At 40.8% G+C, this 15,016-nt stretch overlaps 1 protein-coding gene across 2 annotated transcripts in view; it reads right to left on the bottom strand.

Annotated features, from left to right (window-relative positions):
* SLC6A5 (solute carrier family 6 member 5) overlaps positions 1–15,016 on the bottom strand; it is a 55,392-nt gene that overhangs the window by 23,238 nt on the left and 17,138 nt on the right. For both annotated transcript variants that reach the window (XM_089778591.1, XM_006111489.5), the window contains exons 7-9: positions 12,321–12,455; positions 8,079–8,182; positions 5,301–5,425 (exon numbers count right to left, since the gene is read on the bottom strand). In XM_089778591.1, coding sequence (XP_089634717.1) covers positions 5,301–5,425; positions 8,079–8,182; positions 12,321–12,455 — 364 coding nt within the window. The remainder of the gene's footprint in view (positions 1–5,300; positions 5,426–8,078; positions 8,183–12,320; positions 12,456–15,016) is intronic.

Genomic DNA, 15,016 nt, shown 5'->3' with positions numbered 1-15,016 from the left:
TTTGCTCTGGATGCTGCCTCTTTTTTACTCTGTATTATTGAACCATCTAAACTGCTCTAAAACTAATAATCGGCAACTGCTTAGATGCTCAACTCTGTAACTGAGAGGTACACAATTAGAAATTTAATTTTATACATTGCATGGATTACAAAAGAAGAATCTACCCCAATTTGTTTAAAGGGATAATTCTTTACCAAAGTGGTTTCTTTTTTCTACTTTAAGGGCCATACAGACTAAAGTGTGCATCTACGTTGCTTAGTAAAGCAGATGGAAATGAAGTTCCCTGTTTCTAAACACTTGGATTGGAGCTACATTTCTGTACATGTGTTTACAACCATTCTTCTTGGAGATACTTGTCATCTGTGACCTTCAAGCATAAAAATGGGTTCTTTTAATAGGCTCTGTTGCTTGGTTGATTTGTAGTTCACTGCTTTTTCAGACTCTGAGGAGCACTCCTTCAGATCATCACTCACACGAGCATAACCCATGACAAAGCCTGTTGTTTCCAATGTTTCTTTACTAGGAACAAAAAAGTTGCTTTCAAGCTATTATATGAGGACTGTCAGAAGCAGATATACAGTACAGCAAGCATGTAAGACTGCCTATGATAAAACTGCTATTACTGTCCTGTCACAGGAAGACAGGCAAAATGACTTATAGTTGAAAGAAGCTTAGCACAGATTCTACTTGCTTGGCTGGGGAAAACCATCACTGGCTCATCTAGTAGGGCATCTGTCTATGAAATAAAAGACTACCTGTGTGCCATTTGACTCCAGAATTGTTAATAATGCAAGATTAACAAACAATGACTCCAGTTATGACATGTGGACTGCATTAAAGATTGTCTGGTTCATTAACTGACAGACATAAAAGATGAATCATTGAAGGCTGAATTAATTTAAAATTAATTCCCAAACAGCATGTCACCTATTTTGCCTAGGGAGAAGAGGCAGAGCTAACCATCTAATGTGCTGTAAAATTCTCCTCTCACTCACTCAACTTATTATTTCTGTAGTGTAGTTAGCAATCCATTCCATGACTGATTATTCCAGCCTAGAACTTAAACAGATTCTGCATGACAGAACTCTGGGTCAGACAAACTAGTTTTTCAAGATTCAAACAAGCCCAGCATCTAAAAATAATTCTCTGTATGTTTACTACACTTTAACTGCACCTCTTATGTCCCAGGAGAAACTTTAGAGTCCAGCTGATTATGCTTCCATAACTATGTGCTGCCACTTCTAGTCTGTGGAACAGCAATATTCAGAATGAACCAAAGAGAGTGTCTTTCTTTCATCACCTTGTTCCTTCCATTGCCATTTTTATAACTGTAGCAGCATTGATAATACAAAAATATCACCTGCTTTGGGAAAACTTATGCTTCAGTGAAAGACTGGTGACTAGAACAGGAAATGCTTCCATGCACATCACTGGCAATATTCCCCATAAGTATGATAGACTTGTTGAATGTTACTAACCTACATTACCTATATGCCATTCAACTCCTACAACTCTAGTAAATGATTCAGGGCACTGAATGGAAATTAACTCTCATTAACACCTACTCCAGAAAACACTCCATAACTGCAAACATTACCAGAGGGCTTGATTTCTGCGTCCCATTATCAACTCACTAATGCAGCCTTTGAGTCAAGATGCTCATCAGTTACCTTAGACCATGTTCTGAGCTTTGAACCACTAGATTTATCCACACAATAAAGCTGTCAGAAAAATAACAATGTATACACATTAATGCAGCCAGAGACACATCTTCATGCTCAGGAGCCATGAGCATGTAACATTCACTTTTTGAACTCTTCAGTCTTCCTTATGTTAGGAGCCTCTTTGTATTCTGTGCCGTTCTCCCTCCTCCTCTTACAACTAACTGAGGCTGTTCTTCATTTTCCCCCTGTGCTTGGAAAGGGTTGTACGTGTGCTGAAAGTTATATTGACTTAATGCGACACACTTTTAGTATTCCCACATGTACACACAGAAAGATTAGTGATGGCTGCTGTAGTGGGGCAGTTGCCCCCACTCTGGCTAGAAGGGGCTAACACAGGCAACAGGGGGCTTGCACAGAGCCCTAGCCAATCAGAAAAAGGCTTTTAAGAAGCTAATCAGAGGACAGCTTGCTGGGGCAGCCCTGTATGTAAGGAGCTACTCAACAGATGGAGTCTGACCACAGAAGCACCCTGGTTCCCAAGGAAGCACCTTAGAGAAAGCAGCACTTGGCAGGCTCGGAGGAGCTAGAGAGAGACAGATAACAAGTGCCAAGATGAAACTACCTAAGCAAAAAATAAAATGGTGGAGGGAGTCCCATCCTAAATAAGGAAAAAAATAAATAGCCTATACAAAAGAATAAGGAAAAGCGAGAGCTGCAAGGCCAGCAAGCAGATACTGTCTGTAACACACTCTCTCAAGCCACAGGCAACTGAAAGGTGAACTGTCGGGTTGGAGGAAGGTTACTAGCGGAGTTCCTCAGGGATCAGTTTTGGGGCCAATTTTATTTAATCTTTTTATTGCTGATCTTGGCACCAAAAGTGGAAGTGTCCTAATAAAATTTGCGGATGACACAAAGTTGGGAGCTATTGCCAATTCAGAAAAGGATCGGGATATCATACAGGAAGATCTGGATGATCTTGTAAATTGGAGTGATAGCAATAGGATGAAATTTAATAGTGAGAAGTGTAAGGTTACGCATTTAGGGATTAATAACAAGAATTTTAGTTATAAGCTGGGGACACATCAGTTGGAAGTAACGGAGGAGGAGAAGGACCTCGGAGTCCTGGTTGATTATAAAATGACTATGAGCCGCCATTGTGACATGGCCGTGAAAAAGGCTAATACGATCTTGGGATATATTAGGCGAGGTATTTCCAGTAGGGATAAGGAGGTGTTAGTACCATTATATAAGGCATTGGTGAGACCCCATTTGGAATACTGTGTGCAGTTCTGGTCTCCCATGTTTAAGAAGGACAAAGTCAAACTGGAACAGGTACAAAGAAGGGCCACTAGGATGATCCGAGGAATGGAAAACCTGTCTTATGAAAGGAGACTCAAGGAGCTTGGCTTGTTTACCTTAACCAAAAGAAGGCTGAGAGGGGACATGATTGCACTTTTTAAATATATTAGAGGGATAAATAGCAGGGAGGGAGAGGAATTACTTAAGCTTAATACCAGTGTGGACACAAGAACAAATGGATATAAGCTGGCTAGTAGGAAGTTTAGACTTGAGGTTAGATTAAGGTTTCTAACCATTAGAGGAGTGAGGTTCTGTAACGGCCTTCCAAGGGAAGTAGTGGGGGCAAAAGATCTATCTGGTTTCAAGATTAAACTAGATGGGTTTATGAAGGGGATGGTTTGATGAGATAACATGATCTTGGTAACTAATTGTCCATTCATTATCAGTGGGAATAGGACAATGGAGGGATGATAGGAGTTACTATAGAGAACTTTCTGGGTGTCTGGCTGATGAGTCTTGCCCACATGCTCAGGGTTTAGCTGATCGCCATATTTGGGGTCGGGAAGGAATTTTCCTCCAGGGTAGATTGGCAGAGGCCCTTGAGGTTTTTCGCCTTCCTCTGTAGCATGGGGTACAGATCACAGCTAGAGGATTCTCTGCATCTTGGGGTCTTCAAAGTATTTGAAGGCTTCAATATCTGAGATATAGGTGAGAGGATTATTCTGGGAGGGGTGGGTGAGATTCTGTGGCCTGCACTGTGCAAGGGGTCAGACTAGATGATCATAATGGTCCCTTCTGACCTTAAAGTCTATGAGTCTATGAGAAGACACTGGAGCAGGTCCACCCCTCCCTCCTCTCTATGTATCCTTTTTCTGGATCACGAGGATATATCCAGTGAAAGTGCAAACCCACAGACAAATCTCTGATCAGGAATGCACAGGCACATGGCACAGCCTGATGTGAAGTAGCCACAGGGACAGTAAGTCAAAGGGGAATTTCATTTATCTCTATGTGGTACAGTTATAATATCCTTTCAGCTTCTTTTCTTTATCATAGCCAATAAAGTTCTTACCCTTCTATCTCCCCAGCCCATACAATCACACACAAAGCACCAGTTCACCTGTCACTTATACACACTACACACACAGTTCTGGCAATCCGGTCCCTACCCATTGATGACCACCCCACTCCATTAGACACCTCTGATCAGAAACCTTCTTCCTGGTCCCATATGTCAGAACCTCCCCAGATTCCACAGTCACCCTTAGTTTAGAAAAAGTTCTCTTTCCCAACTCTTCTGCCTCTTGAGTTGTAAGCAGTCTATCAGAGCTGCTGCAGGAAGCAGGCAGAGCTCTCTTCCCCTCAGGAGTCCACACCAAAAGTCATAGGTGGAAAAAATAAAAGGAGTGATCCTGCTCTCACCCACCTGTACCCCCATGTGTTGGGCAGCTGGCTTGTGCTCCCACCCCCACTCCACACATGCATACACCCTACATGGTGCAAGATGGCCAGCCGCTACTCCCAGTCCCCCACCCATGTACACAGGGCAGCCCACTCCCAACACTTATGGGGTATGGGTTAACCAGTCCCCAGTAAGTACCACTCAACAAGGATGGTTCTTACTGGGTAACCAATTAACCAGTTACCCATTCACATCCCAAGTAGGGAGACAAAAAGGCCCAGGAGCGCCTCTCCCCTTCCTGTGAGCAAAGGGATGATGCACTAGGCCCACTTCCTCTGCAACATCCTGCCAGGGAAGAGGGAGACAGGATCTTATTGCAGCTTCCCCACCCCACCTAGCCCAACATTGAGGATGGTAGTGACAAACCTCAGCAGCTGTAGAAAAGCAGAGGTGAAATTGCAGGGGAAGGATGCTGAACTGATGGGAGGAGGCAGATGGACGGAACAGCTGGAGGGGAAGGCAGATGTCTGAATGATGCTAAACATCCTTATTCCTCCCTTACTTTCTTCAGGCTACTTTACGTGCTGGGCCTGGGGCCGGGGAGCAGAAGCAGTGAGGCTGTAGCTGCTTTGCGTATAAAGAGGGGACTCCTTACCCTGCCTCTGTAGGCTAAGCAGAATTAGTCCTTCAGGGGCCCTAAAAGACAATTGCACATCCAGAGGTCCTGGTATGGCAACTCGACTCCCCCAGTGGTCAGAAGTAGTACTGTACTGTAGCACAGCACCCATATTACCGCTCTGTTTAGTGACTTAGTATGCCCATTTCAACTCATGGCATGTTTGCAGTGAAGCAATCATAAGCAAGTTAAAGACACATCAGCGAACACATTCATACTCATTTTGGAAGTCAGTCTAAGTAAGGAAAAAATACTGTACCTTGGTCTGCCACATCTTCAATATCTACTTTGAGTTCATTTGCCATGAAGCCAATAACTGAAAAGATGACAAAGCCTGCAAATATACTTGTGGCACTATTGGTGCATGTAACTATCAACGTGTCCCTGAAGAGAAAAAAAGACATGAGCCTTTAATGTGTAAGAGACTTTTGTATACACTATGTACTTCAAATTACAAACATGCACAAGCAATAAATATATTGATAAAGGTACTTCCCACCCAACCATGCAACCACTCTTTTTTCCAAGATATTGTAGTGCTAGTGAAAGAAGTCAGGCTGACCTGGAGACAGAAGTCTTTGTATTAGTAGTAGTGGCAAGAAGCAACAGTACAAGATTCCCTCCACTCACCAATCAACCTTTCCTTCCCCCCCCCCCCCCCCAGTGTTTTGGAGAAAGCTTCTCAAGTCCTACGCGGGGTATCCGGTCCCCTTTAGTCTTTGGCTCCTCTGATGAAACTGCCTGACAAAAGCGCTGATGAATTGTGATGGCAGGATTTTATTGTGTGTGAGGTGGTTGCTTGTCCAATGAATTTTGTAGTGGTCTCTAATCAGCCATCAGACATGACTACTTTCAGTCACTCTGTCTTTGCTGAATTTAAACCAGGCATCTCTATGTGAAACTTTTCGTATCAGTTCTCCAAGTCTCCATATCAAGGGTTTTTTTGGGTTTTTTTTCAGGAACTTTCGGATATGGTGTTAATTATCTTTTCAGTGTTGTAAAGAGTAGCCTCAGGAAATGTGTGTGCCTGTGTAGTAAGCTTTATTCTTTCAGAATATGTGCCTTTATAAAGAAGGAACCTATAATTCTCCCTGTTCAGAGCTCTCACATCCTTTTATAAGATGTCTATTCTGCCATTATTACAGGCATGTGTTAGACTCCCACTTTGAACTCCATGAATAAAAAAGTGACATCAAATTCAAGCCCTGGAAAAAAGTTTTTCCAAGTTGGCATAAATTAGCTACACTCTCATTGCCATTTATTCATTTGGTCCCAGAGAGAAAGCTGTCAAGAACCACACTGAGATGGCAGCATCTTGGAGTCCCTACTGGAGCAGCCATTAAACAAGATAATACAAAATATCATTCTTCAGTTCTGCTGAAGGTAGATAATGTTCCATTTGGAATGAGATCACTGTGTGCTAATTGTGTTCCAAAGGAAGGGCTTTGGCTTTGACAAGCCTCAAAAGTAGAGAGAAAGTAGGAAGTGCTTAAAGGGAAACGACCAAAGAGTTTTAGCCCCAAAATGTAGAGTATGTATTACAAAGTGGATTAAAGCAAGACTGGTGCAGTTATAAATGGTTTCAAGAAGTTTAAAAAAGAAATGTAACTGAAAATATTTTAAATAATAATTAAACTTGCCTTTGCAATATTAGAATGAACCCTTTGGAAAATAACATGACTATATAAAGAGAAATACTTGCCTGCCTTATTTTACCATCCAAGCTGTGTGAAATGTAAAATTAAACCAATTAAGCCTCTCAAATTTTTTTCAGCATTAATACTATATGTTTTACCACTAATGAAAGATCTTTTTCCGAGTATATATATATAAGTTTTCAAACTTTTAATTCTGAACTTCGGCAAACATTTTCCAAATTCATTAAGCCAAGAGCTAATTAATACACTAAACCACTAAAACAGGAAGAGGACACATTGTGCTCTCTCACCTGCATGTTTCCCTTATGTTTTGGAACACTGTTCTTCCAAGATTAGATTAATCCAGACAAGTACTGACAAGCCATCGGACCAAGATTTTTTTTAAAAAACAACACCAAAACTGAGGACTCATGTTGAGCCCTCTCCTCTTTTGAAAAACCAGACCACATAGTTAGGTGCCTAATTATGCATTTACAAGAGTAATTTTCAAATTTTGTTGAAAGTCTTGGTCCAAGGACTTGAGTTATGCAGAAATATCTTTACCATGTAAGTAGTGCAAAAAATGTGCTTAGAGCTTCACAGACATTAAGGATATGGTCCTTGCCCTAAGCCACTTAAAATGTAATATCTTGATTCAGAACGTACTTGAAAATACACTTAAGTCCATTCATGTTTAGGGCAACACTTAAACATATTCTTAAATGCTGTTCCAAATGACATGCTTTCCTGCACCTACCAGCTCCTCTGGAAATCAATGGGAGCATTGCTTCCCATAAAAAAGATACACTATGAAGCAACAGCTGTGGCAGGGCAATGTAACAGCAAGTTCTGATAGGTATCACAGGCATGTTATTAATGACACATTTTAAAATTGCCATTTATTTTCTAAAGAAAAAATTAGTCTGAGTGAAGACAATTTTTCCAAGTTTGTGACCTTAGAGCTTTTTTTTAAAATAGAACATTAGTGTAAATGAAACTGCAGAAGTAATAAGCAGCCTTGTTAAAGACAAGAATCATATAAGTAGAAACTGAGCATTACCCACTCACTCAGCTTTTGATACATCTTGACCCTCACCTAATCCTAATCACAAATTGCTTTTAACAGAGACTACCAATTGTGCTGGATTTCAGGATACTGCCCAGAGTCTTTGACAGCTTTGTGGATTACTTTTCATCCTGGAACTAGCTGCTTGTAATGAGAATAAATGTCCCAAAGGGACAGTGTACATTTTGGGGTAGTGGATTTTGAAATAAAAAACTACAGCAAAAGACAACCCTTTCTAAACAGATTTTAACAAATCAGAGGTAGACCACATTTTGGATTTAAGTTACTTGATAGTGTGTCTTGAATAATATGTGTTGATTTAATCTCTACATACCTGTAGCAATTATTATGGAATTTGTTATACGAAGACAGAGTAATTAGACCACCCCAAGCAGCAGATAATGAGAAGAAAATTTGAGTGGCAGCATCTTTCCACACCTAAGAAAGCACAGGAGAGAAAACTGTGTTAGTTTCAGTAAAGGGCTTTGGACAGGCTAATGAAACCAATGGTATCATTAAATGTTACAGTCAGGATGCTAGCACAAATGGTTTAAACTAACTCATACAATTAAATGTTAATAAAACAGCAACTTATGGCAAAGTTCTGCCCTCAAATGGATGCTGCCTATTTGATAATTGGACTTGAGCAATGATGATGTGACTGCCGGGGACAATATATAAACTTTGGCAAATACAGAAAACGTATTTCAGTGAATTACGTTGTGACTAAAACAGAATAGATTTCCCAGTGCTCAACAAAGAAAATGCAGATCTAGAGAAAAAAATCTTCATTCGATATACTAATAAGTTATCTATTGGATCCCCAAACCCAGTTCAAATGGCTTTTTCTCCTCCTGATGCAAGAAAACAGCTATACTTTGTGTTAACTAAATTACACACTGAGCCAAGTTCAGCCCTGGTTTCAATAGGAGTTGTGGGCACCCACCGGCCAGATGGGAATTTTATCATATCAGAAGAAAATATACCTGGGATCAAGGCTTTTACAAATAAAGATCAGACACTGACCAAGCAATTATTCCTACAGCACATGAGCACAGGCCTCAGATGCACTGATAGGCCTGATATTCAAGTGCTAATTATTTGCAAACAGGGGCAGTTTTTCAAGAAAGCTCAGTATTGGTAATCTACAGCTCAACAAATAGATGGAGCTGAGAAGGCCTTTGCTGTATGAAATGCAGCCTTGCATCATCCCTTCTAGTGACACCCAGACACCTTCTGGTTTAACTTCCATGAAAGATCTAGGAAAGGAAGAGAATCTGAGATGGGTATGGACCAAAACCTCAAGTTCAAATAACATCCAGCTTTTGAGTAGTTCAAAATCTGGGATCTGAATTTTGTATCTTGGGCCAGGTGCCGAGGTAAAGAGTTGTCACTATACAATGTGTAGTGAAAAATCACAGGCCCAACTATTTGGATGGTTGGGAATTGGTCATATTTGTTTTATAAAGGTATATATATGAGCCCAGAGAACTGGATTGATATACACCAGTATAAATAAATCAATACAATTATTTTGCCATTATACTGTTTAAATACTAATGAGGCAGAGAAATCTGCTTAAATTGATGTTAGACGATACATGCACTGCCTCTGCATTGGCCCACATAAGCTAACTTTGCATTGTTTGATATTGCAGTGCAATATGCAATTTTAATAAACAGAAGCATGACAGAATTAGAGAGAAATTTCTCTTAAAGAGCAAGTAGAAGCTGTCCTGGACATTACCGTACTTGTTGTACCCAGGGTTTGTGGGTGTATATGTATCTATATATATCTGCACCCCCACACACATATGTATGTGTTTGGAGATCTTAATTTGTCATAAGGCAATAGCACTTTATTTCCTTTTTTGCCCAATGTAGGGTCCAAAGAGGCTGTTAGTGCTCATAATGTAAAATGTGTTTGTACAGAATGAATTACTATTCACAACAACAGAGGATTAAAAGCAATCCAATATAAGCAAAGTAGCTAAGAAGGAAAACCACCCATGAAACATAACCAAAAGGGAATGATTTTCCAGCTCAGGTACAACCAGGATCTCAACATCATGTTAGGGAAGATGATTTAAGTCCTTTGGCAGATTTCCTGAGGTACAGGGGCGGACTGGCCCGGCAGGATACCAGGAATTTCCCAGTGGGCCATTCTCCAGAGGGCCGGCCGAAGGGCTGGCTGGTGGCTGCTGGAGGAGGAGGGGGATTGTGATGGGGCACCGCAGCCCTGCACTTTAAATTCCCCGGTGCCGGCCATGTACGGGGCACGGTGGGACCGATGGAGCGCATGAGTGGCGTGCTGCGCAACAGCTGAGAGGGGAGACACCCGGGCATGGCATGACGTCACAGCCCGGGACTTTAAAACCACCCGGCCCAGAGTTGCACCATGCGATCCAGCTCTAGGCCCGGCAAGTGGTCTGGAACCCTGGAAGCAGCTGGGGCCAGGGCCATGCGGACTTCTGGGGCCCCATCACAGACTTCAGTGCCACAAATTGGAAGGCAGAAGGTGGGGGAGGGGAGGGGGTGGGGGGAAGAGGGAAAAATAGGGGGAAGGGGTTAAAGAGGAAGGTGCTTGTGATCAGGGGAGGAGGAGGCAGGTCAGGAGAAGAAAGGGGAAGGCACCAAGGGACAGGATGGAGGAGAGACAAATGCCAGAAGGCCAAGTGGAGACAATGAGGAAAAGGGCAGGAGGGGAGGTGTCAGTGGAAGGGGAGACAGGGTGATGCTGGGAGAGGTGAAGTGAAGGGCATTGGGAGCTAGAGGGAGAAGGCTTGAAAGAAGGGGTGGGCATGAGGAAGGCGGGGATGGAGCAAGTCTCCCTGGTCTGCTGGTCGGGAGACGGGAAGCAAAGCCGCGGAGCACGCCCGCAGGGGGACAGCTCAAGCGCGCCCGGGCTGTCCCGCTGCGGGCGTGCTCCAAGGCTTTGCTCCCCGTCTCCCTGCAGACCAGGGAGACGGGGAGCAGCTTTTCTCGCCCCAGAGGACGGGGGCGGCGGCACCGCGGCACATCTGGGCGTCCCGCCGCTCCCGTCCTCCGGGGCGAGAAAAGCCCCGTTCGTAACTGCGGATCCGACATAAGTCGGATCCGCGTAACTCGGGGACTGCCTGTAGTTAGTAGTTCTTGTTGCCCATGATACTGGTTATGAAAGATTGGTTATGAAAAATCTACATCTGCACATTTGCAGTTTATATAAAATTTGCTAATGGAACAGAGTTACAAAGCCTGATCTGATAGTAATCAAAGTAGGATTCACTTTTCGTATTAAATCATCCCCCACAAATCCTAAAGTAATTTGCAAAACCCAAAAAAACCGATAAATCATTCAGGTGTGTTGTGTTATTCACAGGCAAAAATTAACCAAGAACAAATCCAGTGCCAACTCAGTAAATCAATCCTTTCTAAAGGTTTACACAAAATTCCAAGGCCAGAGGAGACCACTGTGATCATCTAGTCTGACCTCTGGTCCAGCACAGGCCACAGAACTTCCCCAATTTCTAAGGAAGATCTTTTAGAAAAATCTTAAAACTTGATTAAATCTTAAAACTCTTGGTAAATTGTTCCAAGGATTAATTATCCTGCCTGTCGAAAATTCACAATTTATTTCCAATCTCAATTTGTCTAGCTTCAACTTCCAGCCATTGGGTCACATTATACCTATCTCTGCTAACGTAAAGAGCACATTATTAAACAGGTGTTCCTCACAGATACTTATGAGCAGTAATCAGTTACCCCTTAACCTTCACTTTGTTAAAACTATATAGAATGAGCTCTTTTAACCACTATCAGGCACATTTTTTAGTCCTTGAATCATTCTCATGGCTTTTCTCTGAATCATCTATTTATCAACATCCTTCCTGAATTGTAGGCACCAGAACTGAACATGGTATTCCAAAAGCAGTGGCACCACTGCCACATACAGAGGTAAAATAGCCTCTCTACTTTTACTCCATATTTTCTTTTATGTATCCCATCATCACATTATTATTTTGGACACGGCATCACTCTGATAGGTCATGTTCAGATGACGAGCCACCGTGACTCCTCAAATCTATTTCAGAATCATTGCTTTCCAGATAGATTCCTCCATCCCATAAATATAGTTTATCTTCTTTGTTCCCAGAAGATCCATTCAACTGTATTAGCACACATGATTTTCTTGCCCCCTCTTTACCAAGCAAATCCAGATCACTATGTGTCAGTAAGCTGCCCTCTTCATTATTTACCACTCTTCCTAGTTTGTGTCATCTATTGCACTTCTGTTCAGAAACTCCCTACTTGGGGAAGTGACATAAGGAACATTGCATATTCCAAGAGAAGATAAAATAATGCAAATATATATGTAAATGTTCTATAGTACAGATATGTACAAACATCAGTGACTATAACATTTCTTAATGTAGCACAATGAAACATACAATAAATTAGTGATATGAGAACAAAATTTCACACATGACATTTTCAAACACCAGTTCTCCACATCTCACATATGTGTGCCATAAACAGTAATACATCTGTGTGCATTTATTTCCTCGATCAAAGTGGTCTAAGCAAAACAATGAGCCCACCATTGCATCAATGAGTTTCTCCCACTTGGGCGTGATGAAGTACCAGATTCCAGCCCCAGCTCCTGGCAGGGTTACTCCTCTGATAAGCAGGATGATGAGCACTACGTAAGGGAATGTCGCGGTAAAATACACGACCTAGAAAAACCACAACATATTATTGATCTGGATCTATATGAGGAGACAAAAATAAGAGTAGTCCACGATTGTCTAGAAACAGCAATTTCTCAGCCACACACTCTGACTCATTAAGCCCAGTGGAGGAGGAGCAGAATGGAAAGACAAGGGGATTATTTCCCTAGCCTCCTCACAATGCTATCACTTTTACACCACTTCTTCCTAGTGACAGTAGCAAAGGCACTAAAGATTAGGTACAGAGATCCAAGGTACGTTACTAGAGATTTGGGTGAAAGCAGGCGAGAACTCCTGAAAGAAGTTGGAGCTTACAATGAAATTCTAACAGCCGCAGCTGATGTAAATCAACACAGCTCTATGACAATTAAGTGAGCGATGCTAATTTACACTGGAAGAATCTAGCCTGTCATTTTCCAATATTGGCTAAATCTGCAGTATTTTTGTTTGCACTTCTTAAAAATTATATAGAATTAAAACATTATGGGCCTGATCCAAATGCCACTGAAGTCAGTGGAAATAATCCCACTGACTTCAATGAATTTTGGATTAGGCCCTAACTATCTCATGGCCTGAACATAGCTGATCATTTAATTATGAATTATTCTATACACATCATTTGCTGTGAAGAATTTCTTCAGTTGTTCATATACAAAAAGCTGAGTCAAAATCTGCTAGAAGTTATGGAGCAGAGTTTACAAATGGAAGTCTTTTACATCTTGTAGCTCCTGCATTTCTTTTTGGGACTAAGATCCCCTGCGTCAACTCCCCTTAACTGAGAACTTTTCAACATACTTCTATCTTATTTGAATCCATTCTGGGATCAATGCCCTCGTTATTATTCCACTGGCAATCCACATCTCTCTGGTTCATAAGCTTTTGTGTAAGGAATCCCTGTTGGGAATTTTTAATTTTTTCTCTCATTGTACTTTTAGTGATAATATAAAGTTATGATTGTGCCAAAGCATAATCATATATATAGTTCATAATCGTGCCCAAAAGACTAAATGATAACATGTAATTACCAGATAAACTATGCAGCTCAGCAAATAATTGTTTACTCAACAAATTCTATCTCTTTTTTTTTTCAGCCTACAAACACCTCATCATTTTCTGTATTTATTCTTTCAAAATTGTATGTGAACTTCATCGGCAAGTAACTCTTGTGCCAGCTCATTTGGCTGTAAATATTTAAAATCTATGCTGGGATTGTTATATGTCACATGATTTTCAATAAGACATATGTCTAAGTCATTTTTAAAAGGACTTTAAACCTTTTAAAGCACTTGTTATGAACAGGTGCATAATCATATAATATTGGTGATTAAGGGATGTGTGGAAGAAACATCTTAATGAAAACAATCTCGAAATATGTATCGACTAACATGGGAAGTATTTTTCATGGAACTTCAGTCAATAAACAGTGCATTATTAAAACAGTTATTGATAACATGCACATTGTATACCATAATTAATATTGATATAAATATATGGAAAATGAATAAGCCATGACTAATTGTCTGTTCAGAGCTGTTTCTGATTATGAATCTTGATATTGATCGCTTCCAAAAAATAAATTCAAAACCACCTAGATTTTAAGTTTAAAGCAGACAGAGCAGCACTAAGTTATAAGATACATACATATCTGACAATAATATTATTTTAATTCTGTAATAATTACTCATAAAAAGGAGCATGCAGCTGCAAAGATGATGATGGTGGCCAGTGGAAAATATTCAGTTATAAGGAAAATAAGATGCTGCAGTTTTCACGTACCAGAAATACGCAATTTTTTTCTAATTAATTCAGGTGAAAACTAAGGGTATGTCTAACACTGCAACACTATTTCGAAATAACTAGCGCTATTCTGAAATAACTTAGTCCATGTCTATACAGCAGTCAGTCATTTCAAAATAGCAACAAAATGCTGTCAAGCTGGAGGATTTCTTATTCTGACTCATGTAACCCTCATTGTATGAGAAATAAGAGAAGTCGGGGAAGAGTGCTCTATTTCGAAATAAGTGCTGTGTAGATGCTTCCTATTTCAAAATAAGATACGCAATTGACATAGTTCAATTTGCATAGCTTATTTTGAGTTAAGCCCTGCAGTGTAGACGTACCCCAAGATTGCTCTGTGTGGTTTCCTAATTCAGTGTTCTGCTTCCCCCATTACATGAGAGAGCCTTTGCAGAAGAATACCTTCAATTAAAGAAAATAAAAAAGGGGAAAATTCTACACCCCTTTCTTTTATTTCATCCAAATTGCTTTTAAGTTCGGAATTTGGGTTTTACTATTTGAAAGGCAAGATAACTAAAAAATGCAGTTTATCAAACAAGTTCTGGGCACCATTCATACCCACTATAATTCCTTTAATGTGAGAGGAGTAGCACTAGACATAAATGTAGCCCAGTCACTAGAAAAACTAGATGGCTCACGCTTTCATCTCTAAGGGCTCATCTAAATGAGAAAGCTGCACTGCTTTCAAGGTGTAATTTTAAACTTATTTAAGTACATTGGTATAGAAATCTTAATGGACACACACTTCAATTGAAACCAGGCTCATTTAA

The sequence above is a fragment of the Pelodiscus sinensis genome, chromosome 5 (genome assembly GCF_052426305.1).
Source record: "Pelodiscus sinensis isolate ZL-2025 chromosome 5, ASM5242630v1, whole genome shotgun sequence".
Taxonomy (NCBI): Eukaryota; Metazoa; Chordata; order Testudines; family Trionychidae; genus Pelodiscus; species Pelodiscus sinensis.
This window is presented reverse-complemented; position numbering and strand designations above follow the sequence as displayed.